This window comes from Balearica regulorum, chromosome 3 (genome assembly GCF_011004875.1).
Source record: "Balearica regulorum gibbericeps isolate bBalReg1 chromosome 3, bBalReg1.pri, whole genome shotgun sequence".
Classification (NCBI taxonomy): Eukaryota; Metazoa; Chordata; class Aves; order Gruiformes; family Gruidae; genus Balearica; species Balearica regulorum.
In genome coordinates this window covers 106,065,196-106,090,492 of record NC_046186.1, presented here as the reverse complement: position 1 = coordinate 106,090,492, position 25,297 = coordinate 106,065,196, and the positions used below count along the sequence as shown (strand labels likewise).

The 25,297-nt window shown below is 38.4% G+C and overlaps 1 protein-coding gene across 6 annotated transcripts in view; it reads right to left on the bottom strand.

Moving 5' to 3' along the window:
• Nucleotides 1-25,297, bottom strand: part of DISP1 (dispatched RND transporter family member 1) — a 91,096-nt gene that overhangs the window by 21,018 nt on the left and 44,781 nt on the right. For 2 of the 6 annotated variants that reach the window (XM_075749338.1, XM_075749342.1), the window contains exons 2-3: nucleotides 13,940-14,476; nucleotides 3,645-3,710 (exon numbers count right to left, since the gene is read on the bottom strand). The exons of 1 other annotated variant lie outside the window; for it this stretch is intronic. In XM_075749338.1, the coding sequence (XP_075605453.1) occupies nucleotides 3,645-3,710; nucleotides 13,940-14,445 (572 nt within the window). In that variant the 5' untranslated portion in view covers nucleotides 14,446-14,476. Of the gene's footprint in view, nucleotides 1-3,644; nucleotides 3,711-13,939; nucleotides 14,477-20,670; nucleotides 20,835-25,297 lie in introns of those variants that run through there. 3 more of the 6 variants (XM_075749339.1, XM_075749341.1, XM_075749340.1) reach the window with 3 other exon arrangements.

Below are 25,297 nucleotides of genomic sequence, written 5' to 3'. Positions count from 1 at the left end.
TTTCCTAAGTACAATTAGGGACTACATAAAGAAAAGATAAATAGATTGTTTAAAAACCCCAGACGTTTCTCAACATGAAATGTATTTGGTTGACCAGCATCCTGCTGTGCGACATGGTGAAAAGGCAGAGTGGTGCTTTTGAAAAGTTTTGCTATAATATCTGAAAGTTTACTGTAGGAAGTAAGAGTATCAGGAGGATGGATCAGGGCACCAGTTTGGACTGGACTTCTACAGCTCTAATAGCCACTTCTCCAGCCTAAATAAGCACTTAACCTCAGCTTCTCTACCAATATTTTGACCAGATATAATAGAAAACATTTGTGCCTTTCTGTACATACCAACTTGAAAAGGGGCAGTTCACACATAAAAAAAAATACTATTGTTTTAGATATTTTTCAACCTAAGAAAGACAACGACTAGTGCTCTAGCTTCCTGAAGGGGAACATGCTGTGCCACTCAGCCACATCCTGCCTTCAGATTCTCCATGAAGCCAAAGTGTCCTTTCAGTTACAGCACTGAAGGGATTTTCTCACAGAAGTTAATGGATTGGCACAGGTATAACAGAAGGGGTAGTTTGGTCCTAATTTCAAGAATCACAATGGAAAGCAAGGTTTTGGAAATCGTAAGTATTAAATCTAGTAATATAACCTTCATGTTACCTGGACATTACATGGCACAAAGCAACATTTCATGAGCATGTTCCTCAGCATGGGACCATTCCACATGAGCTTAACACTTAGTAATAAAATTATGGATGGTTTACTGTTTTTGCAGTGTATTTGTTTCATTAATCTGATGCATTCCAGGGGAAAACAAACCTGAATGTGTCAAAGGACAATGAAAGTACCTAGATATTCCAAGATATTCTTTTGCAGTCTTTCTTCACAAACCTCAGTCATGAGAAAGGTATCTATTTAAGTAACCACCTTTGCCTCACACCACAAGAAATCAATGCTAGCTGCTTCTTCAGCAGGTGCAAGAAACTCTGTGGAAGGTAGCCATGAAACAGAAAATTAGGAAAATGGGCTGTGTTTTGAAGCATATTTTGAAGACAGTTTTCTACCTGCTGTAGAGCAACCAACATTTTAAAAAAGTGTTAGTGGCTATTAACATCCTTAAAGGTTGAAAAATATACTGAAATGATTTTGAACATCAATATTCCTGTCTACATTGATAGTAGGTGGTTGGTTTTTTTAAACAGTTAAAAAGTGTCAAACATACTTTTGTATTAACTTATCCAAACAATGCCTTCCTAAAACATTTTTAATTCCTATTATAACTCTGAATATTTCTCCGGCTGAACATTTGACTTCTGAGTTATTTCATGACACTTGGATGCAACTAATTTCTTTCTCATAGTGTGCAGATGCAGAGACTGGAGCTCGGATGTAGAAAACTTTTCTCATTTGCCCGTGGGGCTACCACCCCCCAACACCGGGCAGCAGATAGGCACTGCCTGGGATTGTTGCATCCTGTTCTAAGGTGTAAGGCAACAACGAACAGCATCACAGCTAAATCTGAAACTGTTAGTACAGGTGCTTCTCCTCTGTTCCATTCCTGGGAGACAGCAGCTAAGGGAAGCAGAAAGCTGCGCTCCCAGCACCAATATGCAGCTGATTCTGGTGCTTTGCTGTAACTGAGCCCGTTGCAGCCTTGGCTGAAGAGGTACCATCTCCCAGCTGGAACCAGCGCTGAGGAAGCACCGCTCTTCAGACCATCGCCTGCCATCAAGCAGTTTACTAGGAATCCTCCAGCTGAATGGACTAGAAGCATTGCAAAAAAAGATACGCACTGGTCTTTGCAAGCACTTTTCCTACTTCATTGCAGAAACCGGTCTCAGATGATAAAGTGCTGACTGCCAATAAATGCCATCCCTTAGCAAACCCAGCTGAGATCCATGCTTGGTGATGTTTCAGTATGAACAGTGACAGCCAACCATAATTTCAGCGCTCAAACCCAGGCACAAGTGTAGCATGGAAACGGTCACTGACAGAAACATGACCAATTAGGAAAAGCTCAATTTTTCAAACAATCATTCAGAGAAAACTAACTGGTCAGGTGGCCGTCTCCTTCGTTTTGGCACTGAGCCACACAAAATTTTGAAAACAAATATATAGCTTACAGCTATTTATCATAAAGTAGTTGTTACAGGGCTGTAAATGATCACTAACAGAACTGCAGATAACACAGCAGAAGCAATCATGACAACTGCTCCAACAGAATGGGATCCAGAATAATAGAAATTGTAGACATTGCAGTAGATCTGTAACACCTTCAAGTTTCTGGCAGTATGGACAGGCACCATTTCACATAATCTTAATTCTACTCTCTTCATGCAGGTATTCACAAAAATGGATGTAATATTTCTCTTGATACAAATAACAACATTATATTCATAAAAACACATAGCATATCTGTGGTACAGTGTACTCTTTAGGACACAAACTGGTATCTTCTCTCTGAAGCACCTCATATACCACAGGTGTCTAAGCATAACGATAGCAAAAAATCATGAAAAAGCCAACAGCAGAAAAACTAATTTTGCACTCTTGCCTTTCATTTAAAGATTCACTGGAGTTAAAAATGTTAAGTTACAATAAATAGCTGTACTTACTGGAAAAAAAAAATCAATATAAAGACTCCCCTGTCCAAGGATTATGAGGTGTTTAACCTCAACGCTTTACTTTGCCAGAAGAAAGCTATTCCCTTTGTTAGTAGATCTGGTTACAAGAAACGATAAAACATAGCTTTCTGTCATTATTACGCTCAAGAATAAGCTAAATCCCTGAAGGACAGAATGAGATATGCATCATATTGTACACCTTCCATTAGAACATACAATACAAACTAAATCCCGGCAGAGGAAGAAAATCCTCATGTTTTCAGAACATCATTGGACCCATGAGAACAATCTGAATTACTCTTAAACACCAAGCTAGCTTTTGCTGCTATATCAGGTATAACACCTATGTGCTTTATCATTTTTAAACAATCACTCAGACAACAAATCCAACAGATTAAGTTGCCAAAAAAACTTTTTTTTACAAGCCTCCAATGTTCTTTTTTTGCTGTGATGTATAGAGTTTCCCTTGTTCTAATCATGAACTCTCTCTAGCTATTTTTTAAACATGTAGTATTTATTGTATTTATCTGCACTTAGCTTTACTTATTTACATCTATAAAGGAAGAATAGGACAACCCATAGCAGAAGGATATTGTAAAGATGACAGAGAATTAAGTTTTCTGGTAAGTTGCTTTTTTTAAAGGTTTTATTGAAAGCAAGAAAAATGCAAAGAATTTTCTTGTTCTCTCCCACATAAAATGTCAAGGTACGATCCAAAAGGATCTTTTTTTTTATCTCTAGATTATCAGGGTGAGATGACCTGAAACTAACTGCTATTTCATCCCATTAAAAAGTGTGAAATCTCAATGTTGCAGCTTTGCTTAACCTTATATTTATGAATTATTTCTGCTAAGACTATTCTTATACATAAAATCAAGCAAAATAAAAGTCTTTGTAGTATAGACACCAAAAATCAACATGCTCTTTGGCAACTGTATCATAGATGTCCATTCACATTTTTATAGTTGAGATACCAAGCTTTATAAGGGTTCTTGTCTGCTCTTCTTGTATTCTTACCTACCTCTTCATTTCCAGCTGAGGAGCTGCTCTATGTTCACAGCAAGTATGAGCAAATAACATTGCCTTTCTGCAAGGAAAGCAATTGTAAGCAAGGTGTTAACAGTGATAAGATCATTGTCCAAGTGATTCTTGCTCTGATTTAAATTTAGCATAAAGGTGCATGTTTTACTGACCTTCAGCAGGCACACTGGGTAAAACCAGATTCTTTGAATGTCAGTGGCAAACCCTATATACTTAACTAAGCCAAGGTTTTGCTCGCTTTCTTTCTGCTGTGAAATCAGTATTCAACTTTATTAAGCTACTTTTTCAAAGTAACAGGTAGTTTTGACATGTCCCAATTACAAACTTCTAGCTCATGCCAACATACAACAGGAAAATGTTTCCATCAAGTCAACAGAGATGGCAAACGGCCAATGCAATCATACTGACATCCTATACATATGTATTTTCATACAGAAGTTATTTTGATAAGTTTAAAATCCCAATATTATTATGCTAAAGTAAGAAGTCTATAAAGGTATAGCATATGGATGACTTGAAATTGAAAAGTTCCTATAAACATCTCCAAGGTTTGGTTCCTCCTGTCCCACCCTTTTCTTCACTGATCTATATGGATGTATACATGCAGGAGCCCAGGATTTACTCATAAAGTTTTCAGTTTAAGGTTCCTTATAACCTCATTTTTGCCATACTGACTTCTAATGCCTTCGCTCTTTCATCTTCAACAACTGACTAAATATTATCAACTGCTAGGAAAGCTGGCTCTTTTCCTTAACAGCATCTACCTCGTTCACTTGCCTTGAAGAGGAAGTAAATCATCTTCTCTGTTGTAAAATCTGACAGTGTATGAAGAAGCCAAGTAATATACACCCTACAAATATTTTTCTTGTATTCTTCTTTCCCTAAACTTTTCTCCAATGAGTATAGCCACTTTTAAACACAGTTCTCAAACTGTCAATAAGAAAATTGCCATCAAACGTACTTTAACTGGATTGTCCTAGCTTTAAATGGCCAAAGTTTATACATAATTTAAAGTATATTCTTCTTCAAAGGTTTAATTGAAGCTATATATATTCCTTTAACTTCTGAAGCACTAAGGGCAGGACCACATATAGTACTCCTCGGCAAGTTAAACAAAAGTTTGAACTATTCAAGACAATAAAAAAGGCTTAGTAAAATACCACCATGAATCATTATTTGAAAACAAGCCAACAGCCAATTTGGAGCAGACTAATATTATTTCAAGATCCTTCACAAGTCTAAAACCATTAGTCTTTTTTCTTTTCTTGGTAATTACAGTGAAATTAATAGATATGTTCTGGGATTTAAATGATTACTAGAGTAGTTTCAGCATTTTTACTGGCAAAAAGTTCCTTCCTTAGAAATATTTTATTTCAAAGCTGTTTTTATTACACTTCCCAGTTGAATGGAGCAACACAAGGTCACAGTCACATCTTGTATTTCTCTGACAGACAGGAAATTAACATGACCCAAGAAATCACAACATACACACCAGAAAACCTCCATCCCATGATACCAAAGAGAATGAAACAGATGTACAAGAGCATCTATTTTTACCAAGCAAAATTTAAGCAAAGGCTTAAATCCATGTTCTTATAGGCATTAATGATTGACATTAAGCACATCTAAGTTTGACTCAAGTAGGGAGACTTCAGACTGTCATGTATCATGCTTCAACTGGTACATGCTTCAGTCTTCCTTCCTATGCAGATGTAAGAATTTGGGAATGGAAGTCACAAGGGGGTTCATTTTTGCTCTTGGCAATCCTCCTTTAACCATATCTTTTTTGAAGGTAGACTATAAGCCCTTACAATTTCTCTAAGTTATTAGACTAACTATGGGGACAAACACTAGCTTATTCTACATATTTAATCTGTTGCAACAAATAAAAATACTGTTACTGAAGCAATTTTGTTCTAAATTTAGGTATTTCACTTCAAAGATACATTTCAGTATGGAGCTGTTCTAATGGCTGAATTTAGTCACTTAGAAAGTCATAATTTTAAAATTATATAAAACAAGTATATATTCAACACAAATAAAAGATTTAAAAGGATTTAGTAAGTAATTCCACAAAAACGGCTCTTTAGCTTATGCTGACACAGATGAAAAACTGTACATATATAATGCAACATCACCTTCTGTACCTCCTGAGATTAAATTTGTTTTGTTTGCTCAGTAAAAGCAAGCCAAAGGAGGAACATTTACTGAACCTTTAAGAGTTTTCAATATTGCAGCTAAGACATCAAAAAAGCACTGCACGATTAAACAGACTATAAACCAGATTTATTATAATCAAAACTGTTCAGCAACGAGTTAACAGAAATTCCTCCACTTGACTGAATGAACTAGACATCCTACAAGCTGGAAATGTAACGCAAGAATTTTGTGGAAAAGTATCCCATTAACATCCCAAAATATTGGAAAAGTGAGCAAAGTGATGCATGTAAGCTTTTCTAGTCCAGTACATTCATCTATTTATGATTTTATTAAAACCCCCCTAATTTCCAAATAGAAGGGCCAGGCTTTCTGAAACATGATCAGGATTTCTACTTGTAAGTTCCCTTACCTGTACTGATCTGTGAGTGGTACCACCTTGTTTCTATTTTGCATTGATAGTCAAGGCTTTAAGAGATTTCTTTATTCAGCAGACATCCTGGGCAGAAATCTCACAGCAATCTTAGTGTGGCAAAATTAATGCCACAATTGCTCAGGTGCCCTGTGTATTTCCCTCTGGCATTGTGTTTGGGGTTTTTTCTTTTGTTTTACTGTTCAAGTACTACTGACTAAAAAGCAAGCACATCAATTATTACTTACTAGGAGATAAAGGCAACACTGAAATATCATCAGAGAAGAAGCACAAATGATTTTGGAAGAAGCTAGAGACAGAGACAATTATGGCAACTTACAAAGAGCTTTCCAAGGGCGATGTTCCTCATTCTGCACTTTCACCCATCATAAGACTGAAAACTTAAGCAGGAATACCCAAACCTTTCAAATCCCCTATTTTTAAGGGTGCTGAAAATCAGGTCAGTGGCTGCATTTAGTTTAGACTTTTGGGTTTTATTGTCTAGTGTTGTCTTGTTTCATATTTGAACCTTACCACAACCTACTACTAAAAGTATGTGAGAACAACTATACAGGGTCAAAGCATTCCATCAAACTGCTGTCCTTCTGGCTGTTCTGCCATGTGGGTTTTTTTTCTAAATACATGTATGTAAATGGTCAGTTTTAAAAGTTATCTCAAGAACTACATCGATTGTCCTTTTCAAGAAGGAACACAGCTGATGCTAGTTTTCCAGTCAATTTAGTACAAAAGAAAGGATCCATGTTTTTTACTATTTCCCTCACATTATCAGCTTTATGTCTTCTGAAGACTGCAGTTCAAAGGTCCAGCAGAATGCTAGTTAAGTACTAGCTCTTCTGTTGTTCAAGGAAAGGTGAGGGATAAAGGGCACAGGAAATTCATCTTCAAGCACACACAGAACCTGGAGTTCGTAAGCAGCAGAGACTAAAGGTCAAAATACAGCGAGGCTGGTCCTCAGCTGCACTCAGACCACAGCAGGAACCTTACAAGTCTTTTTTCCTATTGCAAAAATGCTTGCTTCAAAGCAGTCTAAAGCCTAGACAAATACTAATGCTTAATCAGTACAATCAAAAGCCCACAAAAATTCCCTTGGACTGCCTAATTAATGAGATTTTTTTTTTAAGTGCACTTAATATTCTTTTAGGCATATTATTTTTAATTTGGTCAGCCACTGAATTACAAATGGCATTTTATTTGTATTCTGGTCTCTGCACGTCAGCCCTTTGCTTTCAGCTCTGTGCAAGACTAATAGAAAGCGCAGCATGTTGTTTGCGTAGCCAACAATGCACAATAATCATCACGAGAACAGTAAATAAATTAATAAAACCAGAATAATCCTTTTAAGATATCACACTCAGAGATAATGTAAGACAAAGTAAAAATGAGTAAAAATGAGAAAGTACAGCTCAAATTATTGACTGCCATGAAAAATTATTTCAGAGAAAGAAGAGCAGCCAGTTCATTTGTTTGTTCACAGGGAGAGCTGCACCTCCACATGTGCACAACAGAATCCCACATTTGGGCTCAGATTCAGAAGGATGCATGAGACAGACACATTCCCTTTCCTTTCCTCAACAACATCAAAATCCTCAAGTATGCCACCAGGCTGTTAGTGCTGCAACATGAAAGGGAGCATCTCGTTTGTGGTTCCCATGTGCCTTTAGCCTCTTCCTTCTGGGAAACTATTGGATAAAGAATTCCTACATTAGCATGGAATAAATGGCTTAACTGAGAATAGAACCAGAATTTGTACTATTTCCATACAAATTACCCACACACAGGAACACTTGATCTACTGTATGAATCAAGATATTTGCAGCATCCTGAACACTGAATGAAATAATGGTAACAGCTTTTGCCTTTTAGTCACTAAAGGTTGATAAGTTTCAGAAACAACCTTCAAAAATCTGACCTAAAGGATTTTTAAAAAGATAACTATTTTTAATCTTTCTAGGGTAAAGGAGTGTCTTATTAATCTATAACACAGTATATGCATATGTATATTGTACAAAAGACATTAGTACACATTTTATATAAAAAGTGAAAACAAAAGTATCTTTTAATGCAAATACAGCAGAAGCTAACAATTTTCAAAATGGAAAATATTTAGATAGGTGGAAAATAGTTTGTTTAAAAAACTCCATGTAGGAGTTCTTCTGAACAGTTAATGTGCTGAAATGAGAATATTTGAAAATATCATATACACATGTATACATATAATCAGCTCTGCAAGCCACACAGAATGTACTAGATAACAATTATCCTTTTCCTGGAACAAGCAGGGAGCTGTTTCATAACAAAGTCTTGTTATTAAGATTGGTATTTGGCAAACATTCCCATGCCTTTTGAAAAAACAAGAGCTTTTTATTTCTTTTTCATTCTAGTCTTTATGCCAAGTAACTAGAAGGAAAACATAAAATGGGTAAGAGGCAGCCATAATGTTCTACCCTCACTTGACAGCTTTTCATTTGTATAGGTCTCCTTTTCAAAGTACTAATTAAAAGTGTAAGTTTTCAAGTATGTCTGCAACACTGTTTAAACTGTGTGGCACAGAACTCTCTGAGATACAGCAGCACTCAGAATCCCAGAACCATCACATAAATCTGCAGTGCAAAAACAGTTCCAAAGAAGGCTTCAATCTAACTGAAAGGAAGATGTACAATAAGTCTGAAGACACTAATACTTTACTAGTTTCCTGACTCTGAAGTACTACGGGTTTTGCCTTGCTTAGAATATAAATTGGTCTAGCAAATGAAAACTTTGAATCCAGCAATTCAAACTAACTAAGCTTTGGGAGCTAAAACCTCCAAACTAGGCTGGTGGGGGATGAGAAGCGATTTACATATATCCCAAAGTCTTAAATCTTAGCCAAACTAATGATTCTGTGAGGCTGTAAACTGATTTTATTTTTGTGTTCAAGCTTGAGATGACTGCATGATCACGGAGAGATCATCCCACATGTCCTTTTAACCTGCTTTTTACCAGAGATAATTCAGATGCTTTTCAGAACAGTTCTCTTATCTGCTTTAGCCAAAAGCATTAATAATATGGTCTTGAAATGTAAATAATGGTAGGTGACTGTCCTGGTTTTCAACTGGGATAAAGTTCATTTTCACAAGAAGCTGGAAAGGGAGACAGCCAGGACAACTGACCTAAACCAGCCAAAGGGCTATTCCATACCATATGATGTCATGCTCAGTATGTAAGGAAGAGCTGGCCAGGGAGGAGGGATCACTGCTCAGGGACAGGCTGGGCATAAGGTTCTGGACAGTGAGCAAATTGCACTGTGTATCACCCGCTTTGTATATTCTTTTATTAGTACTGTTATTTCCCTCATCCTTTGCTGTCTCAGTAAATTGTCCTTATCCCAACCCACGAATTCTACCTTTTTCTTCCAATTCTCCCCATCCCAGCAGGGAGCAGAGGAGTGAGCAAGCAGCCTTACAGTGCTTAGCTGCTGGCTGGGACTAAACCACAACAGCAACACAGAGCAGGTCTACTCCAAGCAAAGAGTACTTGTATGAATTTATCAGTTCAGTACTGCAGAACTGCAAATACCACATGCACTGGCAGTTTGGAGCAGTTTTCTTATCAGCATTACCATCAGTTCTTTTGCGGCTCCCCGACCTCTTCTTCCCTTACCTTTTGCCTCCAAGTCCATAGACCAAAGTTTTCTAAACTGTATTGCAAAAGAGATATTCCAAAAGAGTCAGCATCAAGATTAGCAAGGATACAGGTAGTTTTTAACTGGTATTTTCTCATACCAGTCTGAGAGAAGCAATTCAATTTGGTAGCAGAGACAACAGGCATGCACAGCACCCGAGACAACATTACTGAATAATCTCTGCACATTCTTCCTCTTCTGCTCCTATTTTACATGCATACATTCCTATATAAATAAGAGATTTTGAAAAATACCAGAAACAATTTTAAGAGTTTCCTGGTTTTCCATTTCTTTACTGCAGTGCTTAGTTCTGCTAGAATACGCAACCCTCCATTATTTATTTTAGCCTCCTTTCATCCCACTAAACATGCTGCTGGGCTGCATAGTTTTATTCTTCCCTAGTGACTCCTAACTCGGTGCTTCCAGCTGTAAAGCATCAGTCTTCATGCTTCTTCCACTTCTTCAGATTAACAGCCTTGCCCAGTTCCTCTTCCTCAGTTCTACTGTCTACTCACTGAGGGTTGCTGATGATTACAGAAGCAGATGGTAGCAAAGTAGGGACAGTAACTACCCACAGGTTTCTTGAGATACATAAGTGCATTCAGTCTAAAAGGGTTACTTCAACATGAGCCTTCCAAAGGGGCTGGCTGGAAAAAAATTCTTCCAGTAGTACCTGAAAAGAAGAACTAATCATACCATGCTCCAAACAGGTAAGTTTAGAAACCATTTGTCAGAAAGCAAATCAAGTCCCTAGACAATTGCATTTTGATATGGAGAGGCAGCTGGAATTTCCCAGGGAGTGTTTTTGTGGTTGAGATATTATGCCCACTGAAAGAGGTATGAACATGTTTGAATGACTTACATCTTAAATACGTGCACAAAGTAACAAAAACTTTGCTCAAGATCTTCCAACCTCAGAAAAATACCTAAAAATCATCACAACTGTTATGACCAACAGTTGACCTATTTTACCTACTTCTGCAATAGAAACTTTTGCCACAATCACATTGTAAACCACCAACCACTAGAAATAATTTTCTTTTATGCAACAATCCTTTTTCACCAATCTAAAAAAAATTACCAGTTGCCCAAACATTCAAGCTATGGTGTATAGATGACATTTCCATGTAATTTAGTTTAAACTTCAAAGCTGAATACACTACAAGATTCCGGATCCAGCCAGCTTTAAGAGGATAGGACAAGTGTGGCATTATTTCAATCTGTCTTCTTTATACACTCCAATCCACAGTGATATACCAGAGCCACATTCCTTCAATATTAGGTCACTGACAAATGTTAAGCCTTGGGCTTCAAAACCTGACAAAACCTGTCATGCTGAAACAATTGGTTACCTGCCCAGAGCTGTAAGCATTAGCGATACAGTTTGCAAAGAGCGTTCACCCAACTCTATCTAATCACAGGTTCCCCCCGCCTAAAACTATAATAATATTTGAATGCTATTTTTAAAAATACAAAGAACCAAAATGAATGTAGTTTGACTACACACTGAATTTCATTAATGTATCATATGAGAATCTGCATTTTAAATAACCCTGCTAAAACATGCATATATTATCAAGCTGGATGATTTCCAGTTAGCTTTGTAAGAAAAATATCTGGAGAAGAAGCTGCAGATCATAGGCTCAAAATATAATCAAATTAGAGAGTGGAACAGAGATCGTGTAAAAATATCACACATGTAGAAGTGTTACTCATCTGAGTACAGAAAGTTATCTGAGCATGTCAAAAATGGCCATACAGTTATCATCTATTCTCTTCAGCACTTCAAAGTAACTACCAATGAGCCAGATTGCTTCTTCCTGAGCATGTAACCATCCACCTCCAAGGCTGCATCCAGTTGCCCCCTGTTTTTACCACCTACCAGCACATCTTCGCTAGCAATGGCCTCACAGTATGATAAGCTAGATTCACAATGCAACAGGAGGCTATAATATTAGACACACCTTGTGGACTATTCAGAGAGAAAAAGTCATCTTTGGTTCCATGCCAGCAACACAAGTGATAACCATTAAATCTAAGCATTGTCCATTAATGCAGCCACAGCCAGTTTAGGGAATTAAAATGTATACAAGAAGTCTAGCTTTCCCAGCATGCCATGGGACCCGAGTCCTATTTACCACAAGTTCAGAGCCAAAAGAACAGGTAACAACAACAACAGGATAGGTGGCTTTTAGAAGATGGACTGATTTTTATTTGCTGACCTATAAAGCAAGTCTCTTCTCGTTGAGAAAATTCAGTTACCTTAGCTAGAAGGAAGTCCAGCAATGAAACACCAACTGTTTGATACGGGTACGTAGAGTGTGCTAATGCAGATAGTTGAGTTAATAACTACAGATGCTTTAAAGGTCAGATTGTATCCTTATTTCGACTGCTAACAGTAAGATGAACATTTAGCATTAATCATTATTTATAGTTTACATACATTTATGTACAAATGTACACCACAGTGAGGAAATGCAAGATAAAAAAGCATCTTAGCTCGAGATCCTAATCAGAGCAGTTCAAACTGCTCAGTCAAACAAAGCCTTTGTATTTGTGAAGTGTTATGGAAAACATTACTTTACCATATCTGGAAGAAATTTTCACTGTTCTTTTTTCTAGAGTAAGAACAGAAATCCAGATTATGGATCACGTTCGTTCCCTTCCTCAAGACTATGGAATACAGATGAAGTTTAACAGTCCTACTGCACAGAGAGAAAACCAGTGAAATTAGTGCACCCACTTTGACAGTTTGAAAAGTATGACTGACTGATTCTGCAATTGCTCAACCTCCTGCATACCTTTGCATACAAAATTATATAAAAGTTTTCATCTTTACTTAACATTTAAACAAGTATGGGGTGGAAAAAAACATGTTTGATTGTAAGCAGTTCCAACAACTAAGATTTTTTCCATTTGTAAGAAGAATAACTGGCAGGGGAAAGCTGATTTGCACTTTGTATTATTATCCTTATTTTCATCTGCTTTCACCTTAAGGAAAAAAGCTTTATTCGCTTTGACTTTTTCCACATTACATATTTGTCCCAGTCTGATATTCTCAGAAGTTTAAAATTAGTTCGTCGTGTATTTCATCAAGACAAAATCATTATAACTGCCTGAGAAATACTCGTAGCTCCAAGTTTTAGAGCAAGGACGCAGATGTTGGATGACAGGGAGAAGGGTAACTTTTATTACCCCAGTGAAAAATCATCCAGTTTGGCTCAGCTGCAACTCAGAAAAAAGTAACCCTCCATAAAAGCGAAGTGTCTAAGTACAACGGGGAATTTGATTTTTAGAAATTGCCTCTCGGACTAACTGATTTTACCCAGGACTGTAGAAAACTTTCCTTGTGATTGTTGCTCCTCATAGCTGGGACTACTGTCACTGAAACTCCAAATCTAACCAATATAAAGAGGCAAATCTGTATGACATGAAGACAGAAAGGATTAAAAGCTAGAACAAAATTTCTCAATTCGAGCACAACTTTGAAATTTAGCAGATGCATACACTGAAAGATGTGAGGGCAACTCACTGAACCAGCTGGTCTGACAAAGAAAAAACAGCCAGTACATTTATGAAGAGAATTGCTGAAAGTATTTTTCAGTGCATCTTTTTGAGGAAATATCAGTTTTGAGTAGACTATACAGACATACTGGTTCTTTCAGTGCTGTCTTAGCTATCTCCACATTGGTTTGCTTCACACAATGTAGGTGTACACCTTGTTTGGTAAAAGAGTTAATAAGCTTCCAAACAACCCCCAAGAAGAAAACTGCCTTCCCCACCCCCCCAAGAAAGACCTAACTCACTTCAGAAATATTCACGTAGCACAGCAAAACTAGTTTCCTGACTTGGTTTCTTCCGAAAAAAAACTAAAGTGGTAATGCATCAAAGATTAATTTGTAAAAACACTGGGAAAGAAATTTGGTTCATCTTCCTTTTTGATTTTCTGCTTTTGTAAGAAAACGCAATAGTTACACAAAAGGTTACCCATACTGAGAACTAACAATGAATGCAACCCGCTTACCTTATCCCAGCTATATGTTGCTGCACAGGCTGATGCTGAAAATGGTCAGGCCACTGATGGTGAAGGCAGAAGGACGGGGAGGGCTGAAGACAGCAGGCAGGCTGATATATGGGGGTGTGTTTTTGGCAAATAGATGCTGAATACTCAGTGTGTGGCTGAATGCAGCACGAAGTCACAGGAGATGGTGCTGAGCTGCCAACCACTGAATGACATTCTTGCTTGTTATTATGGCTACTTAAAGAATGATGGTATGGACAAGGGTGGCAGCATTGCAACATCATCTGCTGAGTTCTTTGGTTGTCTAAAGGCAACAAGGATGGTTTGATTGTACCATTAAGTTGCAGGCAGCCATTTGGACTTGCTTTTGTTCTTGGTGTTTCCTTCGATGGGAGTTGTTGGATTGCAACATCTCCGTCATTAGCTGCAACGATACCTGGGCCAGTTGCGTTTGACAAGATGCTGCCATTGCTCAGAACCACAGAATCACTGCCGTTGCTCATAGCCATGCTCCAAGTTCTTGATGGACACGCAATGTTCCTAAACAAACAAATAAAGTGAAGGTTACAGACCTGTGGTGTTTTCAGATACTCAGAAATATAGATGAAAATGAGGAAAGCTCCTCTCATCTTCATCTTTCACAACACGAGGAAATAGAAAGGAGTCACACACACACACACTGCCAGGAATGTTTTGAAAGACTTCCAGTTGTTCAACAAAAAGTTGAGTGTAGTTATGTAAATGCTCAGTGATTAAACGAAAATATAAGTCAAATTAATAGGCATTTGACCATCTCTAGGTAACAGCTAACAAGTAATGGTCGAGATGCACAGGAACAAGATCATTTTGCACAAGACTATTTATGAAAACAGATTTTGGTATAAACTGCGTAACCATCCACACCTTGCACTGCAATTTGCCTATGTGCTTTGAAAGCCAGCAGGAGACAGGGCCACGCAGTAGAGATTGTTTAATAATAATTAATGTGCTGGTTTCAGTAACCACCTTTCCTATCTCCAATTTCTATTGAATATGATGCTTACTTGTATTTTTGAAGAAATTATTTTAAAATGGCTTATTTACTTAAATCAAGCCACTTCAGCAGACACCTGTCAAAATTTCTGGATGGTAGACTAGGTCTTTAGCAGAAGCTCAAAATGAACTATTATGGATACTAAAAAGATAGAATACAACCACATGTTTTTCCCAAGCTTACAAAAAAATAATCCCAAGATTCAAATTACTGCTGGTTGAGAAGTTCATGCTTCCAAGTGACATGTATTCCAAAGGCAGTTAAGAAATCGACTGTGCTGTAAATATGGGATATTAAACATTTTCTTCTACAGTCTTGTCTTTTTTCAAGAAAAATGTAATTAAGTGAAAACTATTAAGACTGCAAAGGTGACTGAAAAGCTTGGCTCAAAAATCAAAACTTGTCTGAGGTGCCCACAGCAGCCAATTTCCCCCTGTACTAGCTATAATCGTGTTTTAATAAGATTTTAAATAAGTTGGAGATTATTATTATTTCGATGAACAACTGGGAAGGTCAAACATCACACTTATGTAAGAATTTGTTTCCCAAGTTACATGGGGGTGGAGGGGGGGGAAGGAGGGGGGAGAAAGGAGTAAGAGGAAGAACACTAATTATGTACTATTTAGAAGAATAATTCAACACTTGCTTAAAAAACAGAATCAGTTAATTACAACTGCTTTGGCTAATTTACCTTTTTAATACTGAATTGAATCAACAACATTTCAAATCCAAATTGCAAGGCTTGTATTACAGACACTGAACTTTGCAGAAAGACACAACATACAGATTAAGACAGATAAGTGAGGAAGTTTCTAACTCGTTTTCTTCCCCAATACCTTTGCTGAGTGCTCAGAGAGCTGAGCCTGCCCAGCCAGCTGAGCTATTTAATTGCCTGAATGCTAATTCTGAGCAGAAAGTGCTTTGCAGAGTGGAATGCTACCCCTGGCAGCCCCCCCGCATGTCTCCCCTAGACATAACTAAATCCTTCACTTCTGAAACAAAAATTAATCCTCTGCTATTTGTTCTAGATCATGTGCAGAGCCAGATGCCCTGGGAAATCACTTTCATTTAGATAACCGCTCAGAACAGGAGAACACGCTGCTCAACGAGCATTTTTTTTTTCCAGCGTCTAATTCCACACATTCCTGCCGGGTACCCCCTCCCCTGGCCCAGGCAAGTCAAGCCCATGGAGGACTCTGCTGAGCACGCAGAGTAAATTCAAGCGGCTGGCTAAACTTCTTCTCAGTCTGAAGAGACACATTAGTTATGTGAAATACTGCTGGGTTTGAACAGTCTGGTTCTCTCTCGCACTATAGGCAGCTTCAAAGCCTGCTGAAGTGGACAGAGCAAGAGCTGGACATCAAGGCATGGAAAGCTCTTCTGGAGTTGTCTGGCAGCATCTTAGGAATTTCTGGCTTCTTATTTTCACATTCATTCACATAAGAGATAGACTGCATAGTGATGTTGTTACATTTCTATGTCTAAGTTAGACACATCTATATCATTGCTTGAGACTGCTGTCCACTGATCAAAATTACAGTTCCACAGACTACCATTATAACTGAAAATAAGGTGTGGGTACACTGCAAATACCTAGCCCTTCAAGATGACAGACACGCCCAGGACACCTGCAGCATGCAACAATTGACATAACATGACATAATTTTTCATAGTTATTTCAAATCACTTTTTATAAAGGAAACCAAGCATTTATGCACAAGGCACGCTTTAGGATTTAGTATTATCCAAAAGAGTGGGTTTTTTCAGACTTATTCCAAATTACATCTGAAGGCTTTGAAGTAGTGGACAGGTATTCTGAATAATGAGGTTGTAAATAATACAGGTTTTAAAATAGCCCTACTTAACAGAAGATTAAATACAATTAGAAAAAAGTGTTAACATACATGTTTAATACATCACACAGATATCCACCTCTCTCACTGGACACGTGGTATTTTAAACTAACATCTATTTAGAAATTATGCCAGTTGAATAGCTGGGAAAAGAAAACTAGAATTATCTTTAACTACTGCATGCTTGATTACAGTAACTGCTAAGAAAGCACTTTAGCCATGCAGTTCAAAATAACAGCTTGGAAGAGTGTCATATCTGGAAAGTACCACGGTCTGTAGAAGCAATGGTACTTAGTGACAGTTTTATGGAGTAATCCCTCTATTATTTGTGGAGCTAACAATGAACACAGCTTACCCCAGCAGACATCTGCCATCTGCATTGCAAGCCCTTCAGGAAATAAAGTAATGCTGTACCACACTAAAACTATGTAGGATTTGGTGTTCCTTAACTAGCATGTTCTTTTTAGACTTGGATTAAGTTCACCTGTTCCTTTGGCTGCAACTGAAAGATTTTTTTTCTTTGCTTTAAAGTTGTTTTTTTTTTTAAAAAAAAAGACTTAAAAAAACATTGGTTCAACAAATCCCATCTGGACTCATAATGCCTGCAATTGAGAATGACAGAAGTGAAAATTCAAGAGGGAATGATGTAGTGGAAATTTAGTATAACCTAGTATATTAGTATAGATAATTTATAGATCTTTAGAAGACGACAGAAAACAGCTACATGTTGAAGGTTGTTTTAACCCTATAATTAAAAAAATCCTAAAAACCTGTACCTTGCACTTAAACTCAGCTGGTTATAAGACTTTACATTTTTCACTTACAGTTGAACAAAACTCAAATTTCGTTTAAAAGTTATCTAAAGCCTTTCAGCTGCAGTCAGCATCACACCACTCAGCCAGCTGAACCAGTCCAGGTATTCCAGACCTTGCAGACCTGTCAGCTACAAAGCATCACGGTTCCGAGATGAATGTGATGTCCGAAGTAACAAAAATGTCTTTTCCTGTCAAAAGTTCATCTAAAACAGTTGGTTTTAAAAGTAGTGCTTTCTTGAAATAAGCAATGTTTAACAATCCCAGTGCTACCTATTAAGTCTCCTTCCATGTGAAATATTATAATGGACTTATAGTCCCTTAAGACACTTAAGTTTTTTTAATGTGGCAAATGGGTTATGCAGTCTCAATCTATAAACTCAGTTAAATCCTCTCCAGACTTGGTTTGCTGTGCCAGCCAGTGTGCAGCTACTCTTAAGGAGTGTTTTCTCCTCCTTCACACATCACCCAAATTCTTTGCATCTTTGCTTTTTCTCAGTGCTCGCAGGAGTAACAGGTGGTGCCTGGTGTTTGATACTGGGTTTTATGGGAGACGTCTAGTTATCTATCATTGCAATGGTCTTTAGTAAGTCAAACAGCTTTTTAATGTTTTATGGTTGTTGATCTCCATTTTGGCTCTCAGCTAGACATTTTTCAAATTCTCTAGCTCTTACTCCTATGTGTTCATATGTGGTGCTTGGTTTCTCTCAGTACCCTGATTCTTGCTTTTCCGTTTCAGCTGTTAACCACCAGGTCTTCCCTGAAAAGCTTTCACTAGACAAAATATAGATGCTTACTAGAAAAATCCTTCCCTGTCCTTTCCACTTATTTTTCAGGTATTTAAAGTGGATTTTAAATATATATACATTTCATTTTCAAGCAGATTCTTTAATTCTTATTTTATCAGTTTACCCAGTATACTTATTAACGCAACTGCTTCAGTCTGAGGATTGCTACAATGTAGCTCCTATTTTTAAGACATGCCATTACTGCCAGCTTATTTTCTGCAGTCTACAGATACCCACTTTCTCAACCTATTAACGAGCTGATTTTCAGCTATCTGAGTACTTTTACCATACAGTAGCAGTTAGAAGACAATTACAAAGCAGAAGAGGTTTGCAGAAGGGAAGTTTCCCTTCTTCCATTTTGTACCAGGCGTTTCAAAAGCCAGCTAGCTCTTCCATCCCTCAGCAGCCGAGAGGTTGAGAAGCTGTCCCGTCCTGAACCCGAGACACCATGAGTTCATTTCCTGCGTCACAGGCTGGCCTGGGAATTGCGATTCCTGTGACGGGGAGTTTCCAGATGTCACGGTGCCAGGACCACAGCTCATGCTAGAGATGGGCGCTAGCAAACCAGCGTTGCCATGCTGGCACACAAACCGACCCACCAGCAAACAGCTGTGGGGTGAAGGAGCTGGGAAAGCCTGTGAAGTGTAAGGGAAAAGAGTATTCTCCAGAACTTCAGAAATAGATTTTGCTTTGCTTTTAAGCTAAAGCTACTTCTCCTGGCACAAACAGTAAAACAACAGTAGATCATTTACAGAAATCACTTGCAGGGCTTTGACTAAAGAAATCAATTGCTGTACTTTTAACTACAAAGTCTTTTTAAAGTCAGAATTCACAGTACAATTAAGCTACAGATAGAAGCAACAACAAGGAGCTCTGAAAATCCTCTTGCACAAGTTTTGCATTACTATAAAATTTTATCAAAAAAAAATCAATCATACATATGTAGGGGAAATGGGGGGGAAGTATTAAAAAAATCTGAAAAAGCTTCAAATACTCTGAGTTTTGGAAAGAGACAGAGCTACAAACAGAAATGGCTAGAACAAAACATACTATTACAAGAAAAACTGTGCATAGTTTCTGGAAAGCAGGTTTAAGAGCATAGAAAGCTGTTAAAAATAAAATCCAAACATTGCTTACAAGTGCAACGCCGTCATCACACCAAGTCTTATTTACACAACTTACTGACTTTCCATTACAATATGAAAGACATTTAAGTTTTTGTAATTGCAAATATTCTGATCCAAGCTCTAGTCCTGCTTACACACACCCAAAATACATCTCTTTCTGGATGCAAAAGGAGTTACTTGCATTGAAAGTTCCACAGGTTTTTACTTCATCATGCTGTGGGATTACCATGTAAATTATTACAGCTGTAAAGGGACACAAAAGCAATAGTCTTTAGGATACAGCTCCAGCTATGCCTACCTTCATCCTGACTATAATAGTGTCACGTAAGAGGTTAAGAAACTTCTCAGCCATCTGTTTAGAAGTAGATTTTTTGTTTTCCGTCCAAATTTAAAAGCTATGTTTATGTTTGAACATCTTTAAAAAATCTGTTACTAATAATAGCATTTCTTCCCTTCATATTGTAATAGTAGCACTAACATAATTTTACAACTACTGTATATTAAACAAGCAAAACATTCTGTGAGAATGCCAGGGCACATCAAGCAGGTACACACCAGCAGTCACACCTATTTGAGAAAGACAGAGTATTTTTCACATTTAGCTACAGAAGACTGCTGTTTTACACTAGCAGTCCAACAATCATTTTCTTCCAATGCTAAACAAGTGAGGATCAATTCCCCCCCCCCCCCCCCCCCCCCCCCCCCGCTTCATTTCCCAAGTGTATGTTGGTTTTAAGTGCCCCTTTGCTGAGCTGCGCCCTGAAGACCAAACGATAAACTCCATGTACCGCTTTTATAAAGCGTGTCTGTCGAGATGGCTGGACCTCGGGTCCGGGGGATTGCTTTGCTTTCTCACCAGGCTCCTCAGCGCCGGCAGGATCCCGTTCTAAGCTCTCCGGCATTTCTACCCAGCTGTAGTCTTTTACAAGCCCAGGAGTCTACTTGCATTACAAAGTAGCGTTTTAGTGTAAATAAACTGAAGGTACACGATAGTCTTAGTTAAACCTACATCCTCACGCTTTCCGAAAGCCTGAGTTGTCTCAGCTGTAACCTAAGGTACACTACGGGCACGCACGACCAGAGCTGAAGCAATCCAACAGAACACGCTTCTTAACACTTACCGGACCCGAGCCGGAGAAGATTAGCAGGAAGGAGAAAGCAGCCCTCTCTTGATCCAGGTATCCCCTCACCTACAGACCCCGCTCTCCCCGCAGCCACCCGGGAGCCGGACCCGCTTCGCCGCTCGCCCCAACAACGGCCCAACGAGCGGGGAGCGCCGAGCCGAGCCGAGCCGAGCCCGGGGCCGCCCCTCCCCGCGGCAGGTCAGGGAGCTGGCAGCGACCCGCCGGCTCCTCCCCTGCTGCTACGGGGAGCCCCGGGGCCGCTCCCCCGCCCTTGGTTCCAGCCCCTTTTGATCTGGTTTAGTTAAGGCTGATCTGGAGATTTAGAGCCGCGCTCTGCAGCTTCATCTGCCTGCGCCCACTGAAGCTGCGGGACCCGCAACCGCAGGCGCCTTGCTCTCGGTCTAGCTCCAACACGCGTGCTTACGTGGGAAGTACAAGTGGCATCACCTTGACATCAGCATGTTTGAAATGGAAAGAGCTGAGGAAGGCAGGACACCAAAAATAGAGACCAAACATTATTTGATATATGTTTTTCCAACTCACTTCAGTCCCTCATTAGTTCCTGGCAGTGTGTCTTGTCTTACTCTTACTTCATCATTTGGTTGGCAGGCATTTCTTACAAAATATCTCTGAGTGGCTACAAATCTCTGACACTTCAACACCAAAAAATTACTTGGGAAAACAGGGCTTTTCCCCCCCACCAGATTTTAAGATATTTGTACCTTAAATGCCTTTTCTTGAGCTCCCTTCACACCTGAGCATTTGAGGACCTGGTAGTCCAAAAGCAAGTATCTCCACATAGTCCTCAGACTTTTTTTTTTTTAAGACTTTATAAATACAATCTGAATTATTACAGACTATTAATGCAAAAAAAGCTGAAAACTCCAGGAGCAGAGAAGATAGCTGGTCACTTAGAAGTGAAAATGAAAAAGAGATATTGCCAAATTCTGGGGATATTCAAACCCTCAGTTCTAGGGCCTCAAGAATAAAACAGCAGGTCATGTTTAGAAAGAGCTTGGTATTAAGGTGAGCAACACTATACTCAACTTGCAGAGCTCTATTACAAAGAACTATTTAAAATACTACTACGGGAAATGCCACAAGCTGGTCTCAACCTGGTCTTCCAGGGTATGCTCAGACTAACTACCGAACCTCACATGCTCACAAGCCTCACATTTTAGGAGGCAACTCCTAGTTTTCCCTCAGCTCTGGGTATCTCAGATGCAAATCTCAGAACTGGTGTCCTCCTGGGGCAGATTTTGTAAGCCAGTCCCTTGCCCCAAAGCAGGTCACAATCCACCTGGGACCAGATTTTTAGAAGAGCTCTTTCTCCCCTCAATTGAAATACAAGAACTCTGATTTCGGGGTCAAGTGGAGCTGGTTGTAGCAAAAGGAATTTCTCATCTACAAGAATCTTTACTTTTTGTAAAGCAAAAAATCATACCAAATGAAACATTGGGGCTCAATTTCCTTCACTGTGACCTTAGAATTATGCATCATAATTCTGGTCCAAGCTTTTATGCAAGGCAGCTCCTCCTGCTCATTGGATCTAGTCTTTAACAGGTGGTGAAAGACTGTGCTGCTTCCCCACATCTAAGAGGAAACTTCTTTTTTTAAACCAGTGTTTCTTGCCTTTTTCACTTTGTTTCAACTGGAAAATTTCACTGGCATCAGCAGGTCTGTCTCCACATCCCACACACCATCAGCATCCTATGTAGAACGTAATTTTTTTCCCCCCTAAGATTAATGGATTCTCTAACAGAAAACTTGCTTTCCATCCAGTGTAGAGCCATTCAGTGCTAATGATCCAGGACAGTTTTCATACAAGAAACTCCGATACAGATATTTTATTCAGTATTGAACAAAACAGCAATACTACAAAGCAGATAACTAAAATATAATTAAAAAATGGAAGTAGAACTACAATATGATATTCACTTTCTGAATATCTGAAACATGTAATATATGCCCAGAACTGTCACAAGAATGATCTCAAAGCTACTTTTCCAAATCCACAAAACCCTACGTATTTTTGAAGAAAAAATTATCTATTAATAAAAGTATTTCTTAAATATGTAAATATGACTATCAGGTCACTGCAGATACTGTATCACTAGTATTTGCTAATCATCTCAAAGAAATGACAAAAGGCACGTTTGCTCACTGCTTTGATAACTAGGAAGAAAAGTACTATAAAAACCTAAAGGATTACAATCTATTAAAGCTCTTAGATTATATGTACTGCACAAAATAGTGTTACTATATCTTTGCACATCAACTTAGTGCAGATACTTTGTTCCCAAGGACAATAGTAAAATGAATATATATGTTCATAGGTTACGCTTAATAAAATTATTCTTGTGCAAATTGGATTTAAATACTGTATCATGTATTTGAATTACAGACTTGTAGTCAATTATTGCCTTAACAGTATCTGAAAAGCAAACTCAGCACTGAGGGCTGAGAAACCCTTCCCCCATGCTACGCTCTATTCCCACAGAGCCTTAATTGTCCAATGTGCCCCCAGCACACTCCTGGTTTTGACACCTCCATCATACACCCTTTAACATCCCCTTCCGCACTACATTCAACTTTTAATGTTGGTACTTATTCCATTGTTCATCTCCAGCAATATCGGACACATGCTGACTTCATTTGTAAGTGATTGGGAAATACAACTGAGCTCTGCAGCATATGGAGTGCAGGTACAGGAAGGTGGAAGAAAATGCAAGAATTTAGACTGATTCAATGCAGATCAGGGATGTCAAATTTGGTCTGTGGAGGCCTTGAGAAGATAAATGAGTAACACTGCTCCAGCCACCACGTGGAAATGCATATATGCAGAGAATCTGCAGGACAGCTGCACTACTTACTCAGCCTTGGTGTAAGTCAATAGGATCTTTGATCCACCAGGAAGTTCCATCTACCTATGGATCTATCGATACATTTTTATAAGTGATAGAATTTCTATCATAAATAAAATGAACTCTCAAAGCATCACTATGTATTAAAGAGAAAATGAGCAGAATAAAATTTGACTATTATACCATCTTGAAGATTAATTATAATTTTTAGATGTCATGGATTACCTGAAAATTTGTGATTTGAACTTCAAGCCCTTGAAGACAGACATGTTACTCTGGGCAAACAAAAGTACTTTGCATATTCTGATCAAAGAAACATCCTTTAAACTGGGAAACACAGGCAAACCATCTCTTATCATAACTTGTAAGCGGCTTATTTTACTGAGATTTTAAAATAACATTTTACATAGTATGCTGAACTAATAAAAATCAAGTAGTAATAAAAATACTAACAGTTCCCGGAATTCTATATACAATCCTCACGAAAAAACCAAATATTGTTATGATGATAACCGTATTAGAGATTCAAATTAATTACAATTTGTATAAGAAAAGTCTAAAAAAATTGAAGCTTCTATTTGTATTTATAAAGTACAGCTGACATACAGTGTTGTAATATATGAAATTTGAAGAGAGAGAATAGTCAAACAAGATATAAAGAGCTGCAATTCTTGTCCATGATACTTTCATGGCCTTTCCTAAACAGAAGACCCCAGGCAACACCATCAAGCACCGGCCACTTCTGGTAGTTTTGTCTGCCCATGATCAAGAGCTGCTACCACGCTACCACCCTTCTGACACTAGCTGCAGCTATTCTCTGCACCTTTTCTTGGTTGGATGCCTCACATGCCTCTCTGAGCTTAATATGATGTTAATCACAGATTCTTCTTGTCATAGCACTTTCTTTAAAAACAAAGAGAGATTCAGAAGAAGCCGAAGGACTTTGACAGTGCTGGTTGTTAATAGGAGAGCTGGTGGCCTTTCTGGGTGCTCTGGGGACAAACTGATGCTGCAGGACTATGCAAATGCTCAGGGAAAAACCACAGAGGCTTTTGAAATCCTTGAAGGCCAGACAGAGGACACCAGAGGGGCTGTAGAAATTCTGTTGAATTGCTAATGAACTGGGAAGAATAAGGGAATATGGAATAGAAGTAAAGAGCTAATTAAAGGTTAAAAATGACAGAATGAGTCTGTACATGGCATATGTACTCTGCAAGTATTTTATTATAGCTACATTGAATTATTACAATTCCTATCCACCTACAGAATTTCCTGACTGGTGTTTTTTTCTTGGACACAATATTCTCTACTGCATCTTAGATGTTACAGCAGAGTATTTGCAGTAGGCAATTTACCAAATGCCATTTGAAACAAACAAACAATGCAGTGGGAGAAATGTGGTAGGGACTAACCATTTATTTACTACATTCATATTGAAGTATATTTTCTTGCAACACTTGAGGTAATACAGAGATAGTGGCAGCTATTTTAATTATTCAGAGGCCTATAGGGCACATATTGGGATCTTCCAGATTCTAGGAGTACATGGGAAATGCCAGGAGCACAATATTGAGACAGTTAATTGGACTGACTTAGCTTGATCCATCAGAGATTACTAGGTCTAGACTGCCACTGATTGTGTCACACCTGACAATTTTGCAGAGATATCCAAGTGCCTACATGGTGCTCCCAAGTGCTCTTGGGTCCAGAAATATGAGGCAAAGGCACAAACTGACTTATCTGAGACTGCAGCCACAAAT